At 33.6% G+C, this 22391-nt stretch overlaps 1 protein-coding gene across 11 annotated transcripts in view; it reads left to right on the forward strand.

Annotated features, from left to right (window-relative positions):
* LOC105194829 overlaps positions 1–22391 on the forward strand; it is a 173732-nt gene that overhangs the window by 65036 nt on the left and 86305 nt on the right. For all 11 annotated transcript variants that reach the window (XM_039451658.1, XM_039451661.1, XM_026131360.2 and 8 more), the window contains 3 exons: positions 17468–17642; positions 17849–18113; positions 19712–20010. In XM_039451658.1, coding sequence (XP_039307592.1) covers positions 17506–17642; positions 17849–18113; positions 19712–20010 — 701 coding nt within the window. In that variant the 5' untranslated portion in view covers positions 17468–17505. The remainder of the gene's footprint in view (positions 1–17467; positions 17643–17848; positions 18114–19711; positions 20011–22391) is intronic.

Consider the following 22391-nt stretch of genomic DNA (forward strand, 5'->3'; position numbering starts at 1 on the left):
AAAAAGATCGCTTTCGGAGAATTTGATTACCGTCTTCGATGCGACGAGAAGAACGTAAGTGTGCCTCTCTTATCGCATCTTCATTTTCCAGCGTTCTACTTTGGTCAGTCGTTCTTGCGAATGAATTCGTTCGATCTAAATGAATCAAGATGCAAAATAAATATTTTGAGTTTGAGATACTTTTGTTTTACGTTTTTTTCTTATCAGAAATATTATAAAAAAACATACATTATTGTTTTTTAAACAAAAAGTCAAGTAATCAATTATTTGATTTGCGTAACACAGGATTTTAATTAATTCTTTTGTTTGTGAAAAACAAATGTACTTGCGAAATGTGTTGTTTTATATCTTTACTAATTAATATATGCAATAAATAATAATTATTATGTTTGTTACTCGTTATATAATAATTCATTTGTTATATTATTATTAGTTACATGATTCTGATATGATAAACGCTACATAATAATTCAGTCCTTTATCAATAGTCTCGTAATGAAAAATACACCAGGGTGTGTTTGGAAAATTAATCGTCTCACTGAGCGTTCGGTCATGCGGGAGAATCGGAATCACATTAACAATTATTGGTTTTATAAATATGCATCGGTGCCGCGCCGATACTTTTATCGGCACGTCTAATTGTAGCATGAGATTTAATTTCTGCAACTTTGGATATTCTGTCCGTGTTTAACAGCTCATGCTGCGACCGCAACACATCATTAATGAGGGAGCTTGTTTGATCATCGCGCGCGCATCACAAATGTTTTCACCTTGGTACTCCCAATCAGGCTAATAGTGTTTCGTCGGTAGTGACGTCCTACGTAGAGCCTCCACCTAGAAACGCATCGGCCGCGGCGGGCGTTTGTGCGCAGTGGATGCGAGATGGTCGGAGTGGTAGCCAATCTCATTACAGCTACCAATTGTTTTCGGCTTGCGTTGAGCTGTGGCAACATGCGTACCGCAGTTCTCCGCACTTTGTCCATCAGTTACGCTGTTTCCCGCGAGAATTAGAAGAACGAGGTTACGATAGTTGAAAATTTACTAGTCCGATATGAAAGCGCGTTTCTCTAGCTCGGAATTTTCGGTTTTCTTTTTCACGTATCGCCAAGAACAAATCAGCGACTAGTATTTTTTTGTGACAAATTTGCATGATACATATATCAAGCGCAAAGTAAGAGATCATATTATTTCCTGACATATTGAACTTACAGTTATATTTTTTATTTATATATATAATACTTTTAGTGTTTTAAAATATTTTTTCTGGCACCTCTCTTATTACGTTTGAAAATAGAATAAAAAATTTAAATAAAATCTATTTTTTATCCTTTAATTGTTATAATAATAATCAAATTTACAATTGCACTTAACACTAATTATCTTTAAATTGCGTTATTTCTAATTCTGACAATCAAATAAACAAATTACAGTTTTTTATTTGAAATTATATAAAATAATATAAATATAAATTCTTTTTTGAATTTAATTTAAAAAAAAAATTTTAAAAGAAAATTATTTTGAATCATTGAGATTATTCTTGTTACTTCTTTTTAATTGTATCAGCATTGTAAATAAAAATTGCAAATATTAATTTGTGTGTTAATTGCATATATATATTCAAAGTGGTTAATTTATGTAGTAATTATTTTACTTACGCTGAGACTTTTGTGTGTCTTAGAGTAATATTTGAATCTCAGTTCTCAGCGTACACGAAAACGAAGTTTGAGACGCGATGTAATATTTTAAATGTACACTATGAGAATTTCACAGTCCTCTTAATTAAGTTTTATTTAGAAATGATACATTTGAAAAGCGACGTTACAATAGTGCTGAATTGAATTTGAACAAGTGTTTGCTACGAGTTATTGACAAGAACTGAGAAATTTAACTCGAAATGAGTTTTCACTTATTAAGATGTTTAATAAATGTCAGTAAAATATTTATTATCCTATGCGACATACCCGTGCACATTTTTCGCAAATAGTCACTGATTTATTCCTCGTGAGTAAAAAGAAAGAATTATTTATTAAAGATAAAAATATTAATAATCTTTATTAAAGTAATGTTAACTAAAAGCTCGTGCTTTTTAATTCAAAAATAATAATTAGTGCTTTGAAAGAAGAACTTTAAAATTATTTTAAAAAAATGAAAGCAGAATAAAGGACTGCATATACGGAGACCAAGATGCGTTTATTATTAGATAAGAGTACGTCTTTTTACTGCTGTGTGGGAAGTGTCTCGAAAAGAGGTTCAGAGATCCTTTTAAAACATAAAGGAATACAGATTGCAAGATAAAAGATTTAACGGGGTATTCTGTTAGGCATTGGTTGTTAAAGAAACTATTTGAAAGAATGTAAAAGGTTCTTAAAAGATTTTAAGAATATTAGAAACCTTAAAATCTTGGGATATGAAAACGGAAAAGTTATATCCGTAATTTACTAATGATATCATTATTACATTTATTTTATTAATTATTAAATTAATTAATGTCTGAAATACTATTAAAATATGGAGAAAAATGTTTTGATGCATCATACGGAATGTATTCTGGTATTATTAATCTGAATTATTGTGATATTATTTTTGAATTTTAGTTTAAAATGTTTAACAATAAGTAATCTGTGATTGGTATCTTTCTAGTTGAATTTATCAGAATTTCAATTTACGCAATCAAATCCTTTGTTCCATGTAGTATTGGGAAAAGCATAAAAAGATTAATGTATTGTGTGTCAGCATTAAAAATGTTATAAAGTTAATTTCAATACTATATTATTATAAAAATACGTTTCGGATTTACCGTTTCAAATTTTGCTTATAATCGGTCATCATAGCTTCTTCTAACTACACTGGAAAAAAGTCTGGTTGCATAAATTAGAAATCTCAATTCATCCGGTATATCTATTGAAAAACGAATCAAAATTCTTCAAGAAATTACCGATAGGTATGATTAATTCTTTCCTAATAATATCAGAATTTTTAATAACGATACTAACTCCACACTTAATTAGGTCAGCATAACTTTTTAATGAAAAAAGAAAACGTTGTACATATAGTTCGAAGTTTTATACATTCAATCGAAAAATGTTAATCAAATTCTTATATAGTTAAGTCTACGTTATTAAACGTTCCTGTTATAAAATATCGAAATATTTTATAATCATGATAACTAGAAATTCTAATTGGTGTTCATATTACGCGTAATATCGTAATTACCTAAAGTATCGTATAAGTCTTCTTGGTATAATTCAATCGCTTTTGATATATTAAAATAGACATAATTTGAAAACAAAATGTGTTTCTCGAAACTCAAGTTTCTTTTTTAGGTGAATTGATTTTTATTTTCGATTGATATATGATACAATTTTTATATTTAAAGAATCACTTTTAAGTTTTGATTGACAGCATGTAACGTAAATAGTAATCTGTCAATCATGTGATCTTTTGTCCTAGAACTTCTACGGTGAGATATCACATTGACGTGTGTAACTACGTGTTGCCGATAATCCGTATTACACTGCCGCAACCTTCACCGATACGTTTGTACAAGCTATGCGCCGCGTCGCGGCGACGAAGTTGCACGGTGGTATTCACGCGGATGCGGCACGCGCGGTTGGATTTTGCGTTTGGAACGTGCTGTTGACACGTTTGATAAGGACACTTTTCGCCCATTGAGAGCAAATAAAGGCCCGTGCAGTGCGGCTGGCGTTTATGCGCTGGGCCGATAAATTCGAGCGCGTCATTTCTTCTTGTTCGCGGCTCGTTTACGTCAAAATAATGATGCAGTTACATAACGCTCGATACTTTGCGCGTACCTGCAAGCCTATTCGCTCATGCAAAGCGAGATTTTCTTTTCATGCGACGAGAAAGAGGCGTCGGTGCCCGCATTGTCCGATCGTTTAGGTTTTATGCGTTTAATTGTGTTTTACATGTATAAAAAATCGCGATTGATTACGAAATCATGTAACTAATTTTAAAATTTACTAAAGTTTAAATGCGCGTTGAACAGGTCATCTCATCACCATAATAAGGAACAATGTTGTCCTGAATGTGTCCGGTATATAGAGGATGACAACCAAAAATATGTTGAAATGAAATATTATAGTTGATATTTTATGTAACAGAAGAGAGAGCATAGAGAATGAAAAAATGAATTAAACGCTATACTGTAAACACTGTGTCGATAACGTTATATCGTTGTTTTTGTTAATACATACCTATGTGTTAATAAAGAGGGATATACGTACGTATACATGTAAAGATAAATATTAGGAAAAAAGTCAACAATTCTGTTATTTGATACATGTCTCTTAAATACTGACCGTTTAAACTTGCACAAACGAGATGTTTTTAAAAACTATTTACAAAATTTCTACAAAATTTGCAAATTTGCAGAAATTTCTAATGTAAATTTTTTAGATTCAAAAAAATAAATTTGATATTAAAATATATAAATATAATAGAACAATAATCTAATAATTTGAATATAATACTCATAGTATTTAATGGTTTAATATAATCATCCTATAAAATAAACTCAAGTTTGAACACGACAATTTTATTAATTTTGATATTTATAACTAGCGTCTAAAGATTAAAAGTTTTAAGACTGTTTTTAATTTGATATGAAAAACTTAGCTTGTCACATAATAATTTCATAATGTATAGAATTATATAGTATATAAAACGTTATGATGTAGCTTCTTTTTATAAATTTAATTTCAAGTTTCTTAAGATGATGTGCATTACAGAGAACTTCTGAAGGCGAAATTACATTGAACATAAAGATATTTACAAAGCATGATTTTTTTTTTAAACTTTTGCTTTTTTTGTTAAACTGTGTAATTGTCATTTGCATTAAACTGTAAAGTCTTCATAAAAGTTCGGAAACTCTTTGATAGAGGTAAGAGTTACGATGTTGAGAAGCGACGTTGATCATTAGTTTCGACATTATATTTCAAGTATATTCCAAAAATCTATTTTTGTAGCAAACTTTTCGTACTCTTTACAGTGTGTCTTGTGACATTCATGCTGTGGCGACAACTAAAATATACACAGAGATTACATATAAAATATAAATTGTCAAGGGTTAATAAGCAAAGCTAGGTCACAGTGCTATTATAAATAAATTTTAATAAACAAATAGTTATTTAAACGTTTCGACCTCAAATATGGTCATTTTCAGTGAAACAAAATGTATTAATTATTACGGAATCTCACATATATATAATTATTGTAATAGTCCGTTTGCAATTTGTTCATATAATATTACCACAGTCAGAGATTAAAACGCTGCGATTGAACTTCTTCAAATATGAATGAATGAATAGTAATTACGAGTACATTAGCAATTTTTATTGTAGCAAAGAATTTGTTTAATGAGCTAATTAATACTAATAATTGCCTTCAAATATAATTTTTTTGTTAAATCATCAAATTTCTTTGGTTATAAGTATTGAACTTTTGCGTAACAAGCTATAGCTTCATCAAATCACCCAACCTATTTTTTTTCCCTTGATGTGATACTTCTATCAGAGTGTATCCTGTAACTCAATCGTCAATAACATCAATATTTTTAAATGTGATTTTTTTGTTTTTTTTATGTCACTTTAAGGGCATGCTCTGCATGGTTGAATTTGTTTTTTGTTTATGAACTACATTACTATGCTAATAAGAGAAAATATACTATCTCATTTTTAAAAATGTTGATCTCGAAATTTCGTAAAAGCAGGAAAACAGTGCTGCCTATCATCCTCTATAATATTTGCTCTTTAAAAATGAACAACTTTTTTCTTTGGTATTTTTTTTGTATCATTAAAACAACAGAGATATTCTAAATGATCGAGTTACAAAAAGGATGTTCTGTGCATTTGCATATAATTTCTAACATAGTATGTTAATATTCGTAGTTAGGATGTAGTAAATGTAGTTAAAAGCTTCAATTGTTCTACGCTTTTTCAAATTCATTTACTAACGCATATAAGTTATATAATTACTAACATTTCTGTCTTGCTGCTAAGTATTAATTAAAGTTGCATCAATAATTATTCACAGTTGAGTTTATTGAACTTTGATTGTCGGAACAGAGATTGAGCGGAGGAAAGCGGATAATCAATTATTCAAATCAATCCAATTAGCGTTCTTTGGATGACTGAAGTCTTTTTCAGAGCGATTAAAAGCGCGTACAGATTAAAGCGTATATCTACTTGCGACGCGGTCGCGATCAATACAAACAAGAGAGAGAGAGAGAGAGAGACAGCAATTTATAAAGGAGTGCGGGAATAGGGTGAATGCTATTAAACACGCTCTTCTAACGAATGCGCTATCTCACGAACGAACTTTAGGGTATGTTGAAGAGAAGGAGAGGCAGTGAGAAAGGGGTAGCCGAGGTGGGGTGTTCGACAACACCTGCAAGAAACTGATATCTTATACGAGGACTTTGTGGCAGACTTACGCGTACTTACAGGAAGATGCACGACTGAGAGGTACCTGCGATCTTCTAGCGTATATGTGTTGCACTTTTAGTTATTTACCATAAATTACGCTGATATACTGTGAAACCTACGTTAATACATTGCGCGAAAAGCAATGTCAAGTGCGCGTCGCGTTTCCTAAATATAAATAGTATTATTATTATTCTATGGCATTCTAAATAATTTGCAAGATCTAATGAGAGTATTAATGTCACAGTTATGTACAATTGTCTTTCTCGACGTTTCAGTTATGAAAAAATTGCGGGGATTATTTTCAAATTATTTTAAAATAAAAAGAGAAAAGTAAAAATTATACGTATGCTCATAAAACACATTAAAAGCTCGCTGGCGATATATAACTTTGATTTTCAAAAAAATGTTTCAGAAGGTTTTAAATAGGATTGTAAATAAGCTCTTCGAAATCATATCATCGTATTTAATAAACGTAAACGTCTTATGTATTTATTCGATAAGTCCCTTTTGTAAGCTTGTATCGTGCGCAGTTTGCAAATAACGTAGATTATTGCATTAGCGGGGGCGTAATATCATTTCATAAGTCAAGCGTGTCGTTTGCCGTTATTTCTGCTAATACGTTATCGCTTCGGATGCATTAACGGTAAACGGCCATCACGGTTCGTTAAATACATTAGTTCGAGTGGAAAGTGACGAGACGTAGTCGTCCCTATCGAACCTGTTCTCGAAGCTAGCCGTCGTATCATTTCAACCAAACCGTTGAACTCCAGAAACTGCGAATTCGTTTCGCAAGTTCGTCCGTTCTCACACACCTCCGGTACAGTCGAATCGAAGTTTTCCTCCACTTCCTGTTCCGATCGTGATCGACATGTTAACCGTGTACTTCGTTGTTCCTTACTGCTGCGACATAGCGAAGTGTGTTTCTTTTTTCCTAAAAATAGTAAGATATGTACTTAGTGGAATAAGTGCCGAGTAACTTTACCAATAAATCGATTAATGTTCTTTTTTAATATTTCTCTTTTGAGTAAAGAAAGTAATCGTACGGGGAAAAATAAATATGAATTTAAAATAAAAGTATATATTGAGAATATATATTAAGTTGTATGTCTCTCTCTCTCTCTTTTTCAAAATTATTTTATAAAATTTAACAATTATCTTCAAATAAAAGACTATTTTCTGCACTCGGTAGAAATATATTTTTTATTTAAACTTGAAGATAATACACACGAAAGTGAATACTTCGATAAATTTTTATTATCAAATTGTGTAACTTGTTCGTGTACATTGTTTCAAATAATTGTAATTTAATTTTTACAAGTGATATTGAAGTTTTTAAAAAATTCCTGACATTTTGAAAAAAGAGTCTTGACACAGAAAAAGTTTTCAATTCTTTTCATCTTGTGTTTCTAAATTAAACTAAATTGACAGAATTCAGCCATGTTTCAAGTTAAACGATTGCAAGTGCAGATATATTTAGATAATTTTGTCGGAAGCTTGTTAATATAATCATAATTTGTAATTTTCAGAAAAATGTATCTATATAAAATAAATGATATCATTAATTGCTAGTTATATTGCACAAAAATATTCTACAAAGATTAAAGAATTTATTTCTTGCAGACATTATTTCTTTTAAATTCTTAATTAATGTATTTAATAAAATCAAATTAAATTTGAAAAAGACTTTATAGGATTGAAATATTATTATTAAAACATTAAAGATATAATTTTTTTTTTAATGACACCTAACTACTTACTCGTTTATTGGCTTTTATATTATTAGCATTAAATTAAATTTTATATCAATATTGACAATATGCGCAATATTTTCTATTCATATATGCAAAAAAGTTATTATTGAAAATCCATTGTCGATCGAATAAAAATAACAACGCACACGATATGCAATCAATCACTTTTTTTTTATAGAAAAGTTGAAGCAAACTCTGAATAGCGTAAAATATTGCCACTGTCATATTCTAAATCCAGCTGATCTAAAATTCAGCAGTGTCCAGACTTTTACTTGAAGGTTTCTATAAAACCTAAAGGACATGCTCTACTTTATGACTTGGCTCGGTCGACCGTGATACTCCATTACCCAAGATAAGAAACTTATCGCCCTTGAGCGTTTTCGACAACAAAATTATTTCTGGAAAAGATCGTCGAGTTTCTAAACGAGTTCACAACTTGTCTTTTAACACGTGCAAGTTAAAATGGACCTTGTGTCTAAGGCCGCATTAGCTCTTTAAAATTTTATACAGAAATTAATATAAATATATTTGTTACGGAAAATAATTATAAAGAGAATTTTTCACAAAGAATTTATTATATTAGTTGCATACGTGCGAAAACGTTAAAAAATTTTATTGTATATTTTATTATCTAATAAAGTTTTTTTAAATGGTGACACTTTATTTTTTTCGAGGTATTATTATACTGCAGCATAATAATTGCGATTGGTATCGTTGCAGAAATATTGAAATTTTTCTCTCATGTCTGATAGATAGGATCGAGGTAGATGTTACACCTCGATCTTACTTTTACTCTTGTTTGTACGTTCCACGGGGAAATTACTTGCGAAATTGCATAACCGGCTTCTACCCAACTTTGGTTCATCATACTTGAGAATTCGTGGATGGGACAAGCCGCACCATGCGATTAATTATTTAATTTAAAAAAAAAAGGATTATGACAGTCGATGATAATATTAATGTATTCGTAACGTGTTATTTGTAAAATGGTGAATAATTCAGTTTTCGTGGAAAGAATTACAATTGGAATAATAATGACGCAGGTGGAATTAGTTGTGCAACTGATATCTTTTAAATTCCCACGACATGCATCATCAATTATTTTGGCTTTGCAACGTCCATTAATTATGCGATAAAATTTATACAATATTCGATATATAATTAATACTGCTATTTATTAATCAATAGTTATTTATATATCTTTTAATATTTAATAAAAATTTACAAGCAATAAACAAGATGACCAAAGCTCGCTGAGCAACAAAGATAGAAAGTAAAAAGTAATGATCATTGCAAATCAGTGTAAGCTAAGTATTCTAAATAAGCTAAGTAAACTAACATTACTCAATAAAGAATTGAGGTGGTATCATACACGATGGTAGCGCTTCGAATTTCTACCATCAAGAAACACCAGTCAGTTCTTGGAAAGCTTTTTGAAAGTTCTGAAAATCCCACGTAATTCGATGGTAGCCAAGCTTCAAGAGCTTTCACGTTATCCTTCGCGTCCTCACGAGTACGTCAGTATCTCCTACTCTGTCTTTCTCTCTTTCTCTCTTTCTCTCTCTCTCTCGTAAGCGCAGATAACTACATTCTGTTGACTTAACGTCACTGCCATTGTATTTATCCACCTACACGTACGAGAGCCGTCAGATAAATTTCTTGTGTGCTTGTACGTACGTGCACATCATATTTCCAAATGTTCGCATAAACACTATCGTAGAAATGCACTCAAAAACTTATATCTGTTGCGCCATTTATTGCAAAACACTGGCTTCAGGAAAATTGTATCGGCGAGGATTTCGAAAAATATGTGACACGCAAAAATTCTGTGAAATACCTCTCTCTCTCTCTCTCTCTCTCTCTCTCTCTCTCTCTCTCTCTTCTACTACTACTACTACTATTACTATTTCTTTTTTTTTTTTAATGAAACGTAACTAAATATTGAAATTAGCAGCGAAGCGAATTTTCTGAAAATGGGTTTCTTTTGTTCGTTTTACTCTAGAATTATGTCTGCAATTATCTAACATAACGTTTATCGAAGAATTATAGTCTCATTAATATTCTATCGATCACAAATTATCTGTATTATCTGCTACATATTATCTTTAGTTGTTTCAATTGATTAAATTTTTGAGGAGAATACGTTAGTTTTTATGCAATAATTTTTCAACAGTGCAAATAATTTTTGATAAATATTACTGATTGCTTTTAATAACGTATTACGGTTATAAATATGAATAAATGAAATTTCAATTCTCTCATCATTTTGTTAATAAATATCTCATTATTTACTTGAAATGTTTACGTTTGTAACTCGTGAAGTAATATAATTGAGATATTATAAAATATTTTATTTGAAACATGTTAGAACGAATGAAACTCTGCTATTCTAGTTCTTCAATCAAACATAAATAAAAATTAAAATTCACTCTCCATGTATTATAAATATTATTTATATAAATTTTTTATAAAATAAAATTAGGCCATATTAAAATTTTTAACTCTTACAATACAACATGAAGAATGGGCATTTCCCTTATTCTTGCAAATCTAGCTATCTTGAGTTTGACCACTTTTTCAAATATTTAAAATGATTCAAAAATGTTTTTGAAATTCATGAACATTCTTTTAAATTTTTGTAACAAATATTTATATTTTATTTTACAAAATAAAATATATAGTTATAGAAGATTAATCTCACGCACGTACGCACGCGCGCGCACACACACACACACACACACACACACACACACACACATGCGCGCGCAAACAAATTGGGAAAAATTTGACTTAAAAAAATGTAACTTTTTATAATATATACGTATAAAAAAATAACTTTAGAGTTTTTTAATTTAGATATAAAGTTTTGAAAAAACTATAGAAACTCCAAATTCTGTAAAAAATTATTCGGGCATATCAGAATGAGATTTTCAATAAAGGATAAAAAGTAAACATCGCAACAAAGTAAACATTTTTTTTATTTTTTGTGGCAAAAATAATGTTTTCCTCGAGAGCTCAACGTTATTTCGCACATAAAATGCTTCAACGCATTCTGTTTTCTAACTCCATTTTTTTAAATAAGTGATTTTCTTTTGAGAAAAATAATGTTTAAATATAGACATTCAAACGTTAATTTAAAATAAAAATAAAGAATATGTATATTTAAAATGATTCATAAATTTTTATTTTCTTCACAAAAAGCAACAATCCTGGGTTGTGTCCAACACATAAATGAATATGGTGTTGTTTGTAGGGAAATTGATGGTTTCAGTCGCTCTATTGCACAAAAGTTTCTCTCACTACAAAGATCTTTTAAGATGGAATAAGGAATGAGGGGGAGGGGTTATTCTTTGAGATTTCTAAAACTTCCATGGATAGAAATTGATCAGGCACAAATCACTCAGGTTTGTAAGGAAAGAATTAAATTACCTCTTCTGTGTATCTTTGTAAACAAGCAAAAGAAATTATTCAACTGTCGCTTGTCATATTTATGAATCTTGTGGAAATTTCTTTTTACAATTAAACAATTAACCCGTGTTATTTATTAATTAATTGGATATGGTCGAGAGTGTTTATTTTTAATTAACGCGCCCTACATTCGGTTTGTTGATCTTCTATGTCGAGCTTTAGTTATAGATTGCGGTCCAGAGATAGCAAGAGTATTGGAGAGAGATCGGATAATGTTATCAAATTGTATTAAAATGACATGCAAATATCGGACGTCATTCGTAATACCGGAAATTTAAGTACTGAGATGTTTTATAGAATTACACGAACTATCGCAACTCATTTTCAACTTACTGCGACGCCTGTAGAGAGATATTCCGCCATACCTGCGAATTGTCTTGACTCTCATGTTACAGGCGCGATATAGAATGTTATTCAATGAACTTCTTCAACTTTTGTGTACTTTAATTAATTTAATCGCACTAATGTAAAAAATTGGATTTTAATTGTTTTAATAATTTACCTCGAACGCGAGTTAGATTTATGGTTTTCATTTTATAGTATGTTTTGCGTTACATAATATATATCATATTCCCTCTGGGCGTTTCAATTTATCTAGTAATCGATAAATCGCAACATTCACTATTGCTCATAAATTTCCCCGCTATTCCTTCAATGTGATCTTTTTGTCAACGGTTCACGCTCTCTTTCGCACAAGTTGGCAATGATCCTGAAACATATGTCCGGCAAATCTGGACTCATATCTGACGACGTGATCCCATCTGCTACTAGCACAAAATCCTAAACGATAAAACTCCAGATACAGAATGCCGTTCTGTATTAAATCGGAAATCTTCCCAAAGCTAGTCACATATTAATCTTCTTTTCTGTGCAGTCGTACACATTTCTCCTTTTCATTGGAAATTTTTCACGCAGATTAGAAATACTTGAAATGAAATGTTTTCGTTTCATTTCGTTGCAGCACGGATGAAGATTCAAGAGGAAATTTGCCAAATTTACAAATAATCGAATATCTGATAAATGTGCAAATTTAAGACTGGTTAAATAAAGAATAATGATTTCAAATACAAGGCAAGCCCGTTATATACAAAACTATAAATAAATAAAGAGATAAACAATTAACTAGCGAGCACAATAAGATGTTTATTTGTAGAAATTACTTTGTTACCAATATAATTAAAACAAACATGTTTTGACTTTACTTAGCTCTCTTAAATGTTTATAATAAATAACCAAAATGTCATTTTGTGAACATTTCTTGACAGTCACAAATAATACGATTATTATATATAAATAAATATTTGGTGAAATTTCAGGAGAAAGGAAGCGATTATTTGATCAAAACATTAAGGAAATTTATGGGTAAATGCGAACTTTACAACATCCGTGATCGTTGTATAATAATTAAATATAAAAGCGGATAAATAAGAGAACATGTCAGAAATCATACGTTGACTGATTGCTAACTCAATTTCTGTCTCTGGAATTTTCCAAGTCCAAACGTTTAGGTGTGTTTTTTTGATAATATTCCTTTGTGGATCTTTGTGCATATAAAAGTTTTATGAATCAATTCCATGGTCAAGGCATAAAATATTCTGTCGTTAAATTGAAAATTGAGAATTATTCGTAAAATATACGGTACCTAAATAATTTCTTTATTTATTTATTTATTTAAAACATTACTTGACGACCGTGAATATCGGACACAGTTTGTACAGAACCGTCGCACGAACAACAAGCTTAGACAATATAATACATTAAATTGTACTTGACGTTTTTCCACACAATTTCATACAACAAAATTAGAGCTCTAGACAACGCTTGATTATTTTAACACATTTTTACTCCAACACTGTAAGTTTTTATTTGACTCTAACAATCGATTTGACTAGAAATTATATTCCAATTGACAAATGACTACAAGCAGATTGATATTAATCGACATACAATATAAAAAAATTGCAAATAACAGTATGAATATACAAAGACGATTATATAAACCGATAGTCGTAAATCAAGTATTCTCATTTCCTCCCATGTGATAAAATGATTCTGTGTATAATATAAACGTAAAGTAAATGCGCAGGGGCGTGTATGGGTGTGCGAAAATGCATATAAATCATATAATATTAGTGCTGTGGAAAAGATTAAGGTTCGAAACATTCGTGTTGTTAAAAAGCGTACGAGCTCGCGGTTGAAATCCCCTTCCGCCAGCGAGATTCGCCCCCTCATTTTTCTTATTTTCTTTCGCGAGGTACGCAGCCATAAATTCCGATTGGAGAACTCGCGGTGCACTTCGTGGTTCTCGTTTTAAAGAGGGCAGCAACGTGAACGCGTGCTTGCGCCTTCCGCTCGTAAATCCCAATCAGAACTCGCAATTTATGGAGCGAGTTACGTGCGCCGCACGTCTCGAAATTCGCTGTCCAAGTGCACGCAAATCCGATCATCCCCCGCGTGCGCGATTCGCTCTTCGATTTGGCGTCGCTCTCTCTCTCTCTCTCTCTCACTTTTCTGCACCGTGCCTCTCTCAGCGACGATAATTCGAAACGAACGATACTTTTATGGGCTACAAATTGCATTTTGAATCACCGCGATTTCTCGAATTGCAGCAGAACGACGCGCCAACAACGCGCGCGATCCGATCTTCGAAAACTATGTTTTCGAACACTCCCTCTTTGGCATTTGTGCGCGGCACGCGCATATATATGTCGCTTTAGCGAAATTATAAAGAAAAATATCCCGTTGGACGTGACTTCGAATAAATCAAGCGAGAACGGAAAACAGTGGTTTTCCAGAATTCACGCTCAGTTGATTCAAAAAACGTTACACACACCGGGTGTAACGTTCTCAACAGCGACCGCTCGTCTTTTAAAGTTCTCGACTCCCGACATTTTACGGCACAGCGCGGCGGAGCCTGAGCACGAAGAATTGTTGTTGAATTTCGGTAAATGTAGGTGCCGCCGATCCGTCCGCAGGAAAAATCCTCGCCACGGGGAAAACGAGGTTTTCATTGAGCCCGAACTGAAATACAGATTACGCGTCAACGTATCCGGTGGTTGCAAAAGAGAGCAGAGGCTCTTAATAGAATCGGAAAACGATTTGTAATGGGGGGACGTAAAATCGTCGTTTAAGGCGCGTTCTGCATCGAGCGTCAGCAAACTTGATTCGAAACGAGGGGGGGGGGTGGGCGAGAGGGGGAGGAAAAAATTGTCGGCCATAGATACACGCCCGCTCGAACGCGGGGGCTTCGGCAAAGATTGATGATGGAATCTCAAGGCGCAATTCAAGATCGAGGTTTCTGACACACAATCTTGACTTCTTCCGGAGTGTCCTCGATTGAAAGAAAATCCGACGTTCCCGGAACATTCCCGTTCATCGTGATATTATTTTCAGGAAAATCTGACGTCTATTCGCCTCTCCTCCGCGCACATCAGGAACGCCGGACGACCCGATATGCCAGAAAATTAAAACGTGGAAAACAAACATTCGAAACATTCACTCTGTCGATTAATTTCGGCCGATATTAAATTTTCCGGCATGTACATTGTTGCTTTTGCGGCTGACTGTTCATGACCGTGCATCGTCGAACTTTCTTCGATAGTCGATATTTTAATGCGCTCTATCAGAGTCGCCGCCAGGGGCGATACTATTAAAAAAAAAGATACGTCAAACGTAAAAAGAATATTTATCAGTTTGTCTTTTATTTGTCGTGGCCATGCGCCGCCATTTGTCATACAAATTTTCCGGGTGCGCGGAGATTACATTAAGAATAATCGTGTATGACTAAATTCGTTATTACGCAGCGTCTTCATAGAGGAAATTTCGAAGAAGTTATTTATAAATTATATTCAAGTATCTGAAATCTGGAAAGTCAAAAACACGCGATTTTAATGACACCTTAAAATTTTGCGACGCTTTATTTTTTTGTTTTCATTCTTAATTCGAAATTCTGAAAAAATTATTTACAAGTTAGATCGAATATTTTTTTCTGAAAAAATTAAGAAAAAATCAAGAAAATATTAAACAAATAAAGCATATTAATAAGGTTATGACAGTATTTTTAAAAAATAAAAAAGTCAGTTAATAAAAAATTCTTTATACTACGGATTTTTTTGAGAGGATTTTATATCTAAAAATTCATCCAAAATTATTATTAGAAAAAAGAAACAAAAAAATATAATATTTATTTTACAGTAATTTAATATAAGGCTAAGTCATTATCACATAATATTATTTAAATTATATTTGCTTTAGCAGAATTATTAAAAATGATTTATTTTTTTATTATACATATGTGATTATTATATAAATATAAAAATTGTATCAAGCATTTTTTAATAAAAATAAAAATAAACATAGAATTATTATATAAACTTTCTGTATTGTATACAAATATTAATAATTTTATGATATATTTTAACTGAAGTCTTTTCCAACTTATTGTTATTTCAAATTTATAATACAAAATGTTACCATTAATTGATTTTTATAACATAAACGGGAAACGTTTTCCACTAGGAACGTTTTCTGCATACTAACTAGTTGCAATACATTACTACTTTGAATATATGAATTATAACTTATTTTTATTGTACAAATTAAATTTTGAGTCTTTGAATAAAAGATTGATTTTGGATTAGTAAAAAAATTTGCTATAACGTTAGTTTCAATTTTTTGACGTTAAAATAAAAAACATTTCATGTGACTATTCGCGGGTTAAAGAGTGAAATCAACCTTCGAAAATTGATCAAATTTTTATTTTTTCAGTTTACAAAAATCAATTTTTATATCAGTGGCTAGTTTTCGGGATTCTGTACATTTCATACATTTATTAAATTATACAATATTACTTTTCATTTAAAAGTTCTATGAAAAACGAAAATTTAGTCGATTTTTAAGAGCCGATTTCACCCGTTAAATTTGTTTGGTTACCAATGAAAAAAAAAAAAAGATTTGAATGTTAAAAATATTTTGCTTGGAAAAGAAAACTATCGTTCCTTCCAAAGAAATTTGTGACGTTTTACATAAGCGATAAGGAACCACCAAGTTTCGAAAGGTGAAAAGAAAGAACGTTTTTAAAGGTGTGCAATCGGCCCGGCGGATAGACGACAGAGGACGACATTTTTCTCCTCCCTCATATATATATATATATATATATATATATATATATATATATATATATATATATATATATATATACATATATATACATATATATATATATATGTATGTATATATGTATATATATGTATGTACGTGTGTATTTGTGTGTGTGTGTGTGTGTGTGTTGTGTGTGTGTGTGTGTGTGTGTGTGTGTGTGTGTGTGTGTGTGTGTGTGTATGCCTTCTTTTCTTGCGTCAAAATGAGATAAAAGGCAAAAAGTGTTGGAAAGCAGCGCAAGCAGTGTATGTTCGTGTAAATTCCTCTTCTCAACCGATTTTTACGGAAAGAATAATTAAAACCACTTTTGTAAGTCTCGTAATGCACTGTAAGCAAGATATACTTCGTTAAACTGTTTGTTGCTGTAAGCTACTATAAAAATTTGAATTAATATTTTGTAAAGATTACGTTTTTTTCACATGTGATAAAAATCCTGCGACTAGACGCATTGATCGTTTCTCTCTTCTATTAGCTTTTCGAGCTTTATTGTAATTTAAAAACGATCTGTTACTTCTTTTTAAGAGATATTTTCTTTATATCCACAAACCAATTATTTTGTACGAACAGTTGTGTTACGCGAAAATATCAGAGATCATAAAAAAACTTTCAGCGAATTCACTGTTTTCTTTTCTTGGACAATTCCAGGATGCAGGAGCGACAAGATTCCAGGTGCACAGGATAGAATGAATCGTCGGGAGGACCCGCTGTTACGGCAGCATCGCAGCCGTTTGCTGCAATTGGCCGAGGCGACGAACATCAAGCCTGGCCGTGGCAGCGGGAAAAGACGCGGACAGAGACAGTCGCATGGTTTTGGGTCCAGGTCAGTTTCAATTTACAAACTTAAAAATTCATTATTCAGTAAATAAATAAAGTGTTAAAGACAATCTATTTAAATTGAATAATTTATATGCCACGAGACACCGTCTTAACCTTTCTCTGAATAACTTTTTACACATTTTTCAAACACGGTTGTCTTATCATCAATTACGGTCGACAAAAATTGGCATTGTGCGTGAATTGTTGCAGTAACGGCGGGCCCAGCCGCGTGACGCTCCAGGATATCGTCAGGAACGATCCTGGATACACGCCGAACATCGAGCATTTGGTGTTTCCGGAGCGCAAGAGCAGCAATCCGAATTTGACTGGTGTCATCGATGGCTCGCCGCCAAGTAAATCCAAGTCAAATGCAACGAGCTCGGGAAGATCCAGAATCGCCGAGGTTTTCGCTCGGCATTACGCAAGAGGATCTTCGCAGGACTCGTCCGTTACGTCCAGAAAGAATCACGTGAATGTACGTAATTTTGAGACAATTGTACGAATTAATTTGCTTCATTGATCCAACACATTGCCGTTTTTCGTTATTTAATAGCGCTGTGACTGGAATAACCAAATATTTTTTTTTTTTTTATTTGTATACATTTTTATGAAACCATTCGACATGTATGGAACGCGTTTTAACTGATTGCGATATTGTATATAAATTGACAAACGGACGTTCTAAAATCGGGCGGCACGTCAATGGGATATTGAGTCGTGTGGAGTAATAAAAGTCAATAAAACGACACGCACGTTCGAGTCATCGCGACAGATAGCCCGTACGGACGAGTTCTCCTCTTGGGCAGGACGAGAATAAAAATACTTTCTTCGACACACGGCGGAGTTGCGCCAGCCCCGTCGCGTCGGTCGTTCGTACGTGCTTCGACCGTATTTGGAAGTAGAGACAGCCGCACAGAGCTCCTCGTGCTCTTATGGCCACACGCGAGTTTAGTCCGTGATCGACGTAATGATAATGGCGCCCTATAGTAGCGGGGCCCCTTTAGCAGATTGACACAATTTCATAACATGGCTGGGCGATAATGGCGCCCGTTAACGAGTCATGTTTAATAAGGGAAACCAAGATCGGTCAAAGAAAAGGAAACTTTGTTACTATTATGACGATGATACGTGCGTTTCAAAGGCTTCTGAATTAGAAATTTTTCTTTTCCAAAAAGAATTAACATTTTATAAATAGAATTGTAGGAACGTTTATTTAACAGAGAAATCATTTAACAGAGACTTCTGTATATCGAGAATACTTGAATCTTGCCACGATAATTAATTCGAAGACTACACATACTGGATCTTTCGTATCCAGGCAGATATTTATATATACATAACTTTAAATGTATATTAAAAATAAATTTTCTTTCTGGTATCAAACCAGTACCAGTATAGAACGTGATTTCAAAATTGAAATTCTGCTTGTACAGAAAAAAGTTATTATCAAATCAATAATTATATTCTCATAAATAAGCAGTTATTTGTGAAAAATTGAAATTGTACTTATTTCGGTATTTTTTGAACATTTTAGTAATAATAATCAAATCAAAATAAATAGTTACTAAGCTTTGATGAAATAATTTCAATATTCAGTTAATATAATCAAATATTTAGTAATATTTATAAACCGTTTGATAACTGTTTAATAATCAGTTGGTTACCGTTATTATATTTGATTATTATTAACATAATTATTAAATATTATTAAATATTTGATTGTATCAGTCAAACATTTATTAAAATTATTTTATTAGACCTAGATTACTATTACCAAACTCTTTTTTTTAGTGTATCAACGATAATTTCTTTTTTTATATTCATGTGTTAACTAATACAGACTGCAAGCTTTCTAACTACACTAAAGTTTAAATGTTAAATTGAATTTGGAGTTTAGAAAATAAAAATATATGTTAAGAAATTGTATCTTGCTCTTTAAACAAGGAGAAATTCAAAGATTAAATTGGAATTTTTGCCCCGTCTCTAAGACCCATGTGTGTAGTCGTCGGGTTCAGTCGCATCCCACAGATTTTCTCTCTGCCCACGAAGAATGGCCTTGGATTTCGGTTACAGAGCACGTCGTTGGATAGTGGGAGCGCGATAGGTCATCAGCCGGGGCCTGGCGGGCCCACGGTGGTGACGCGAAACGCCGGGCGCCGCTGGCTCTCGCAGAACTCGCAATCCTCGAGACAGCACTCGGCCGAGGATGGGGTACGTGGGGGCAATGTGGGCGTCGGAGGGCCCGTTTCGACCTTGTCCTCGAGTCAGGCCCCCGGTCAGAACGCGCCTCCCGCCCTGCCGCCGCGCAGAGTCAGTCCGGCCGCGGATACAAGCGAGATCACCAACGCGGGTTCTATCTCGCGTGTCGACAGGTAACATCGCCCATTCTATGGTTTTTCTGTTTAAATTCACCGCCATCAGAGTAGTCCCGAGACCAGAGCGTCCCAAGTGTTCCGTGAGATCTTTACAGCCAGTGATATCACACAATGCTATTGGCTTGATAGTTTCTTAAAATAATAAAGACGACGAATTGAAAAATTTAGAAAGATTAATTGCGTGAATTTGGGAGGATCTTGTGGGTGCGTCGTCACTGACACGCTCAGTGGAATCGTAATCGTGTTGTGTGGTGAAATAGTGCGACCGTGTCCACTTGCGTTGCTAAAAGAAAAAAAAGAAAAAGAAAGACATCCAGTACGGAATCTTATGAAGTTAGCGTGAATGTCGTATCGGAACGACGAAACATTTCCTCGAACGTTATCCTGTTCGTGTGCTTGTTCTTTCTGTTCCTGGATTCCGTCCGGATGCTAGTGTTTACATACTATGTAAGTTTCATGATACCCAACGGACCACCGCGGGGACCTACTCTTGGTGCTTCTTCGTACATTCGGATACTCGCCGTTAAGCGTGACCCGCTTACACGAGGAAATGTAAAATTCATCGGTCAAATGCCGAATCTAGAATGACGTCAAGGCCGATTGCCCGTTCATCAATCTGCAAAGACAATTGCAGTTTTTCAGGAACATCCCGCACGATAAACATGTTAAAAATACCCAAATCTCGTGCGATATATAAAAAAAGATTTGTCTCCTTCGTGCGAAACATTTTTATCGTCACTCGGAAATAAATCTGACGAGAGCAATCGCCGTACTCGCGCGAGTCGATTTTAATAGATAAAAATTGTGAACGGATAAACGTGCGACGGGGACGAGAAATGTTCCGCAACGTTCGATACGACTGTACTGGCGCAAACGTACGCAGCAGCGAATTCAAAGAGAGGGTGATCACTCAATCTTGCCATCTTGTGCGAACCGAAAGAACGGACTCTATTTACAGAGCGGTTCTATTTAAGACGTCGCATTATCAAGAGAAGCGAACGACTCTACGTGTCATGTCGGTTAAAAGGTAAATATGATTAATCGGGGACAGATATTCTCGTCCCGGTCGATATGCTCGGCGCGTTTCGTCAGCTCCATATGTGGAGCGATATCGACGAAAGGTTATTCGCAGCAAATATCCGAAATACGCTTTCTCACCTAGTTTCGCCGTTTGTGCATCTGTCTTTAGCCCGAATTAATTAATAGTTCTTTTAAATCACGCCGAACATCAAGTGGCTCGTGTAAATTCAACGAGTCTTGTATTTTCCTTTGATATAATTATTTTCAGCGCTCCGTCCAAGACCTCATAAAATCGCGTCTGTAGAAGCTCTTAAAGGTGCTTTCGCATTTCGGCTATTTTCGCATTTACCCGGTGGATCAAAATTACGTCTAATACAGCGGTATCGGCGACTTTGAGACGCAGCTCGAACGCTCTCTGGAGAATTTCATTTTCGCAAACGTCTTTTTCATTCCAAGCGTTCTCTTTGATCGCGTGCTAATCACGACAGACGCGGCAAAGACGATTGAATTTGACTTTGAATTTCGTTCAGACCATGTGGTGAACATATCGATCGCACTCACTCTCAGAGCTTATGTCGTTTGATCCGCTTTACAGAGAAATTTATACGACATGCACGCGTCTACTTCCTTATTAATTCAACTCGTGTGAAAAAAAATTTTCTCTCGTCGTACATTATGGGATGTGATATTTTCAGAGTAATCCATGAGAATTTAGGCGACGAGAGGCACGGAGAACGTTGGTCTGAAACGGAAGATAAGAAACATAGCCGGGGGGGGGCGTATTTGCCCGCGAAGAGATTTGCGTCTACTCCCGGGAAAGACTATCTGAATATCTGATTTTCATACATTCACCGCCGATTTTTAGTTGACATACGAGTACACCTTCGTTTGTCTCTTCTCTCTCTTTTTCTCTTTTTCTCTCTGACTTTTTTCTTATGTACAATGTCACTAGATAAATATTCATCACTGCAACATCATGTATGATATAAGTATCATCAAAATGGGAAAGAGAAACAAGTAAAAATACCGCACGCGAGGATGAAGTGGAAATGCGTGGACACATATACGCAAAAACGACTACATCTATCTTACTTGAAAACGTCGACGGAAGCAGGAGACTCCCAACTGTGCCGACTGTCGCGTAAAATCCCCGGAGATGCTAAAGTGCATCGCGAGTCGATTTCCTTTCGCGAATGAAGCAAAATTTTGATGATAGCAAATAAAAGAAAAGGTGCAAACAAACGGACGTGAATTTACTCAACCGTACGAGGAAAGATGATTTTGTATAGTTTTAATCTGATGGTGAAGTGTGAATTCCGGGGAGGGTAAAGATTGTGCACTTTTATCAAAATTTATTA

Source organism: Solenopsis invicta, chromosome 1 (genome assembly GCF_016802725.1).
Source record: "Solenopsis invicta isolate M01_SB chromosome 1, UNIL_Sinv_3.0, whole genome shotgun sequence".
NCBI classification, from domain to species: Eukaryota; Metazoa; Arthropoda; class Insecta; order Hymenoptera; family Formicidae; genus Solenopsis; species Solenopsis invicta.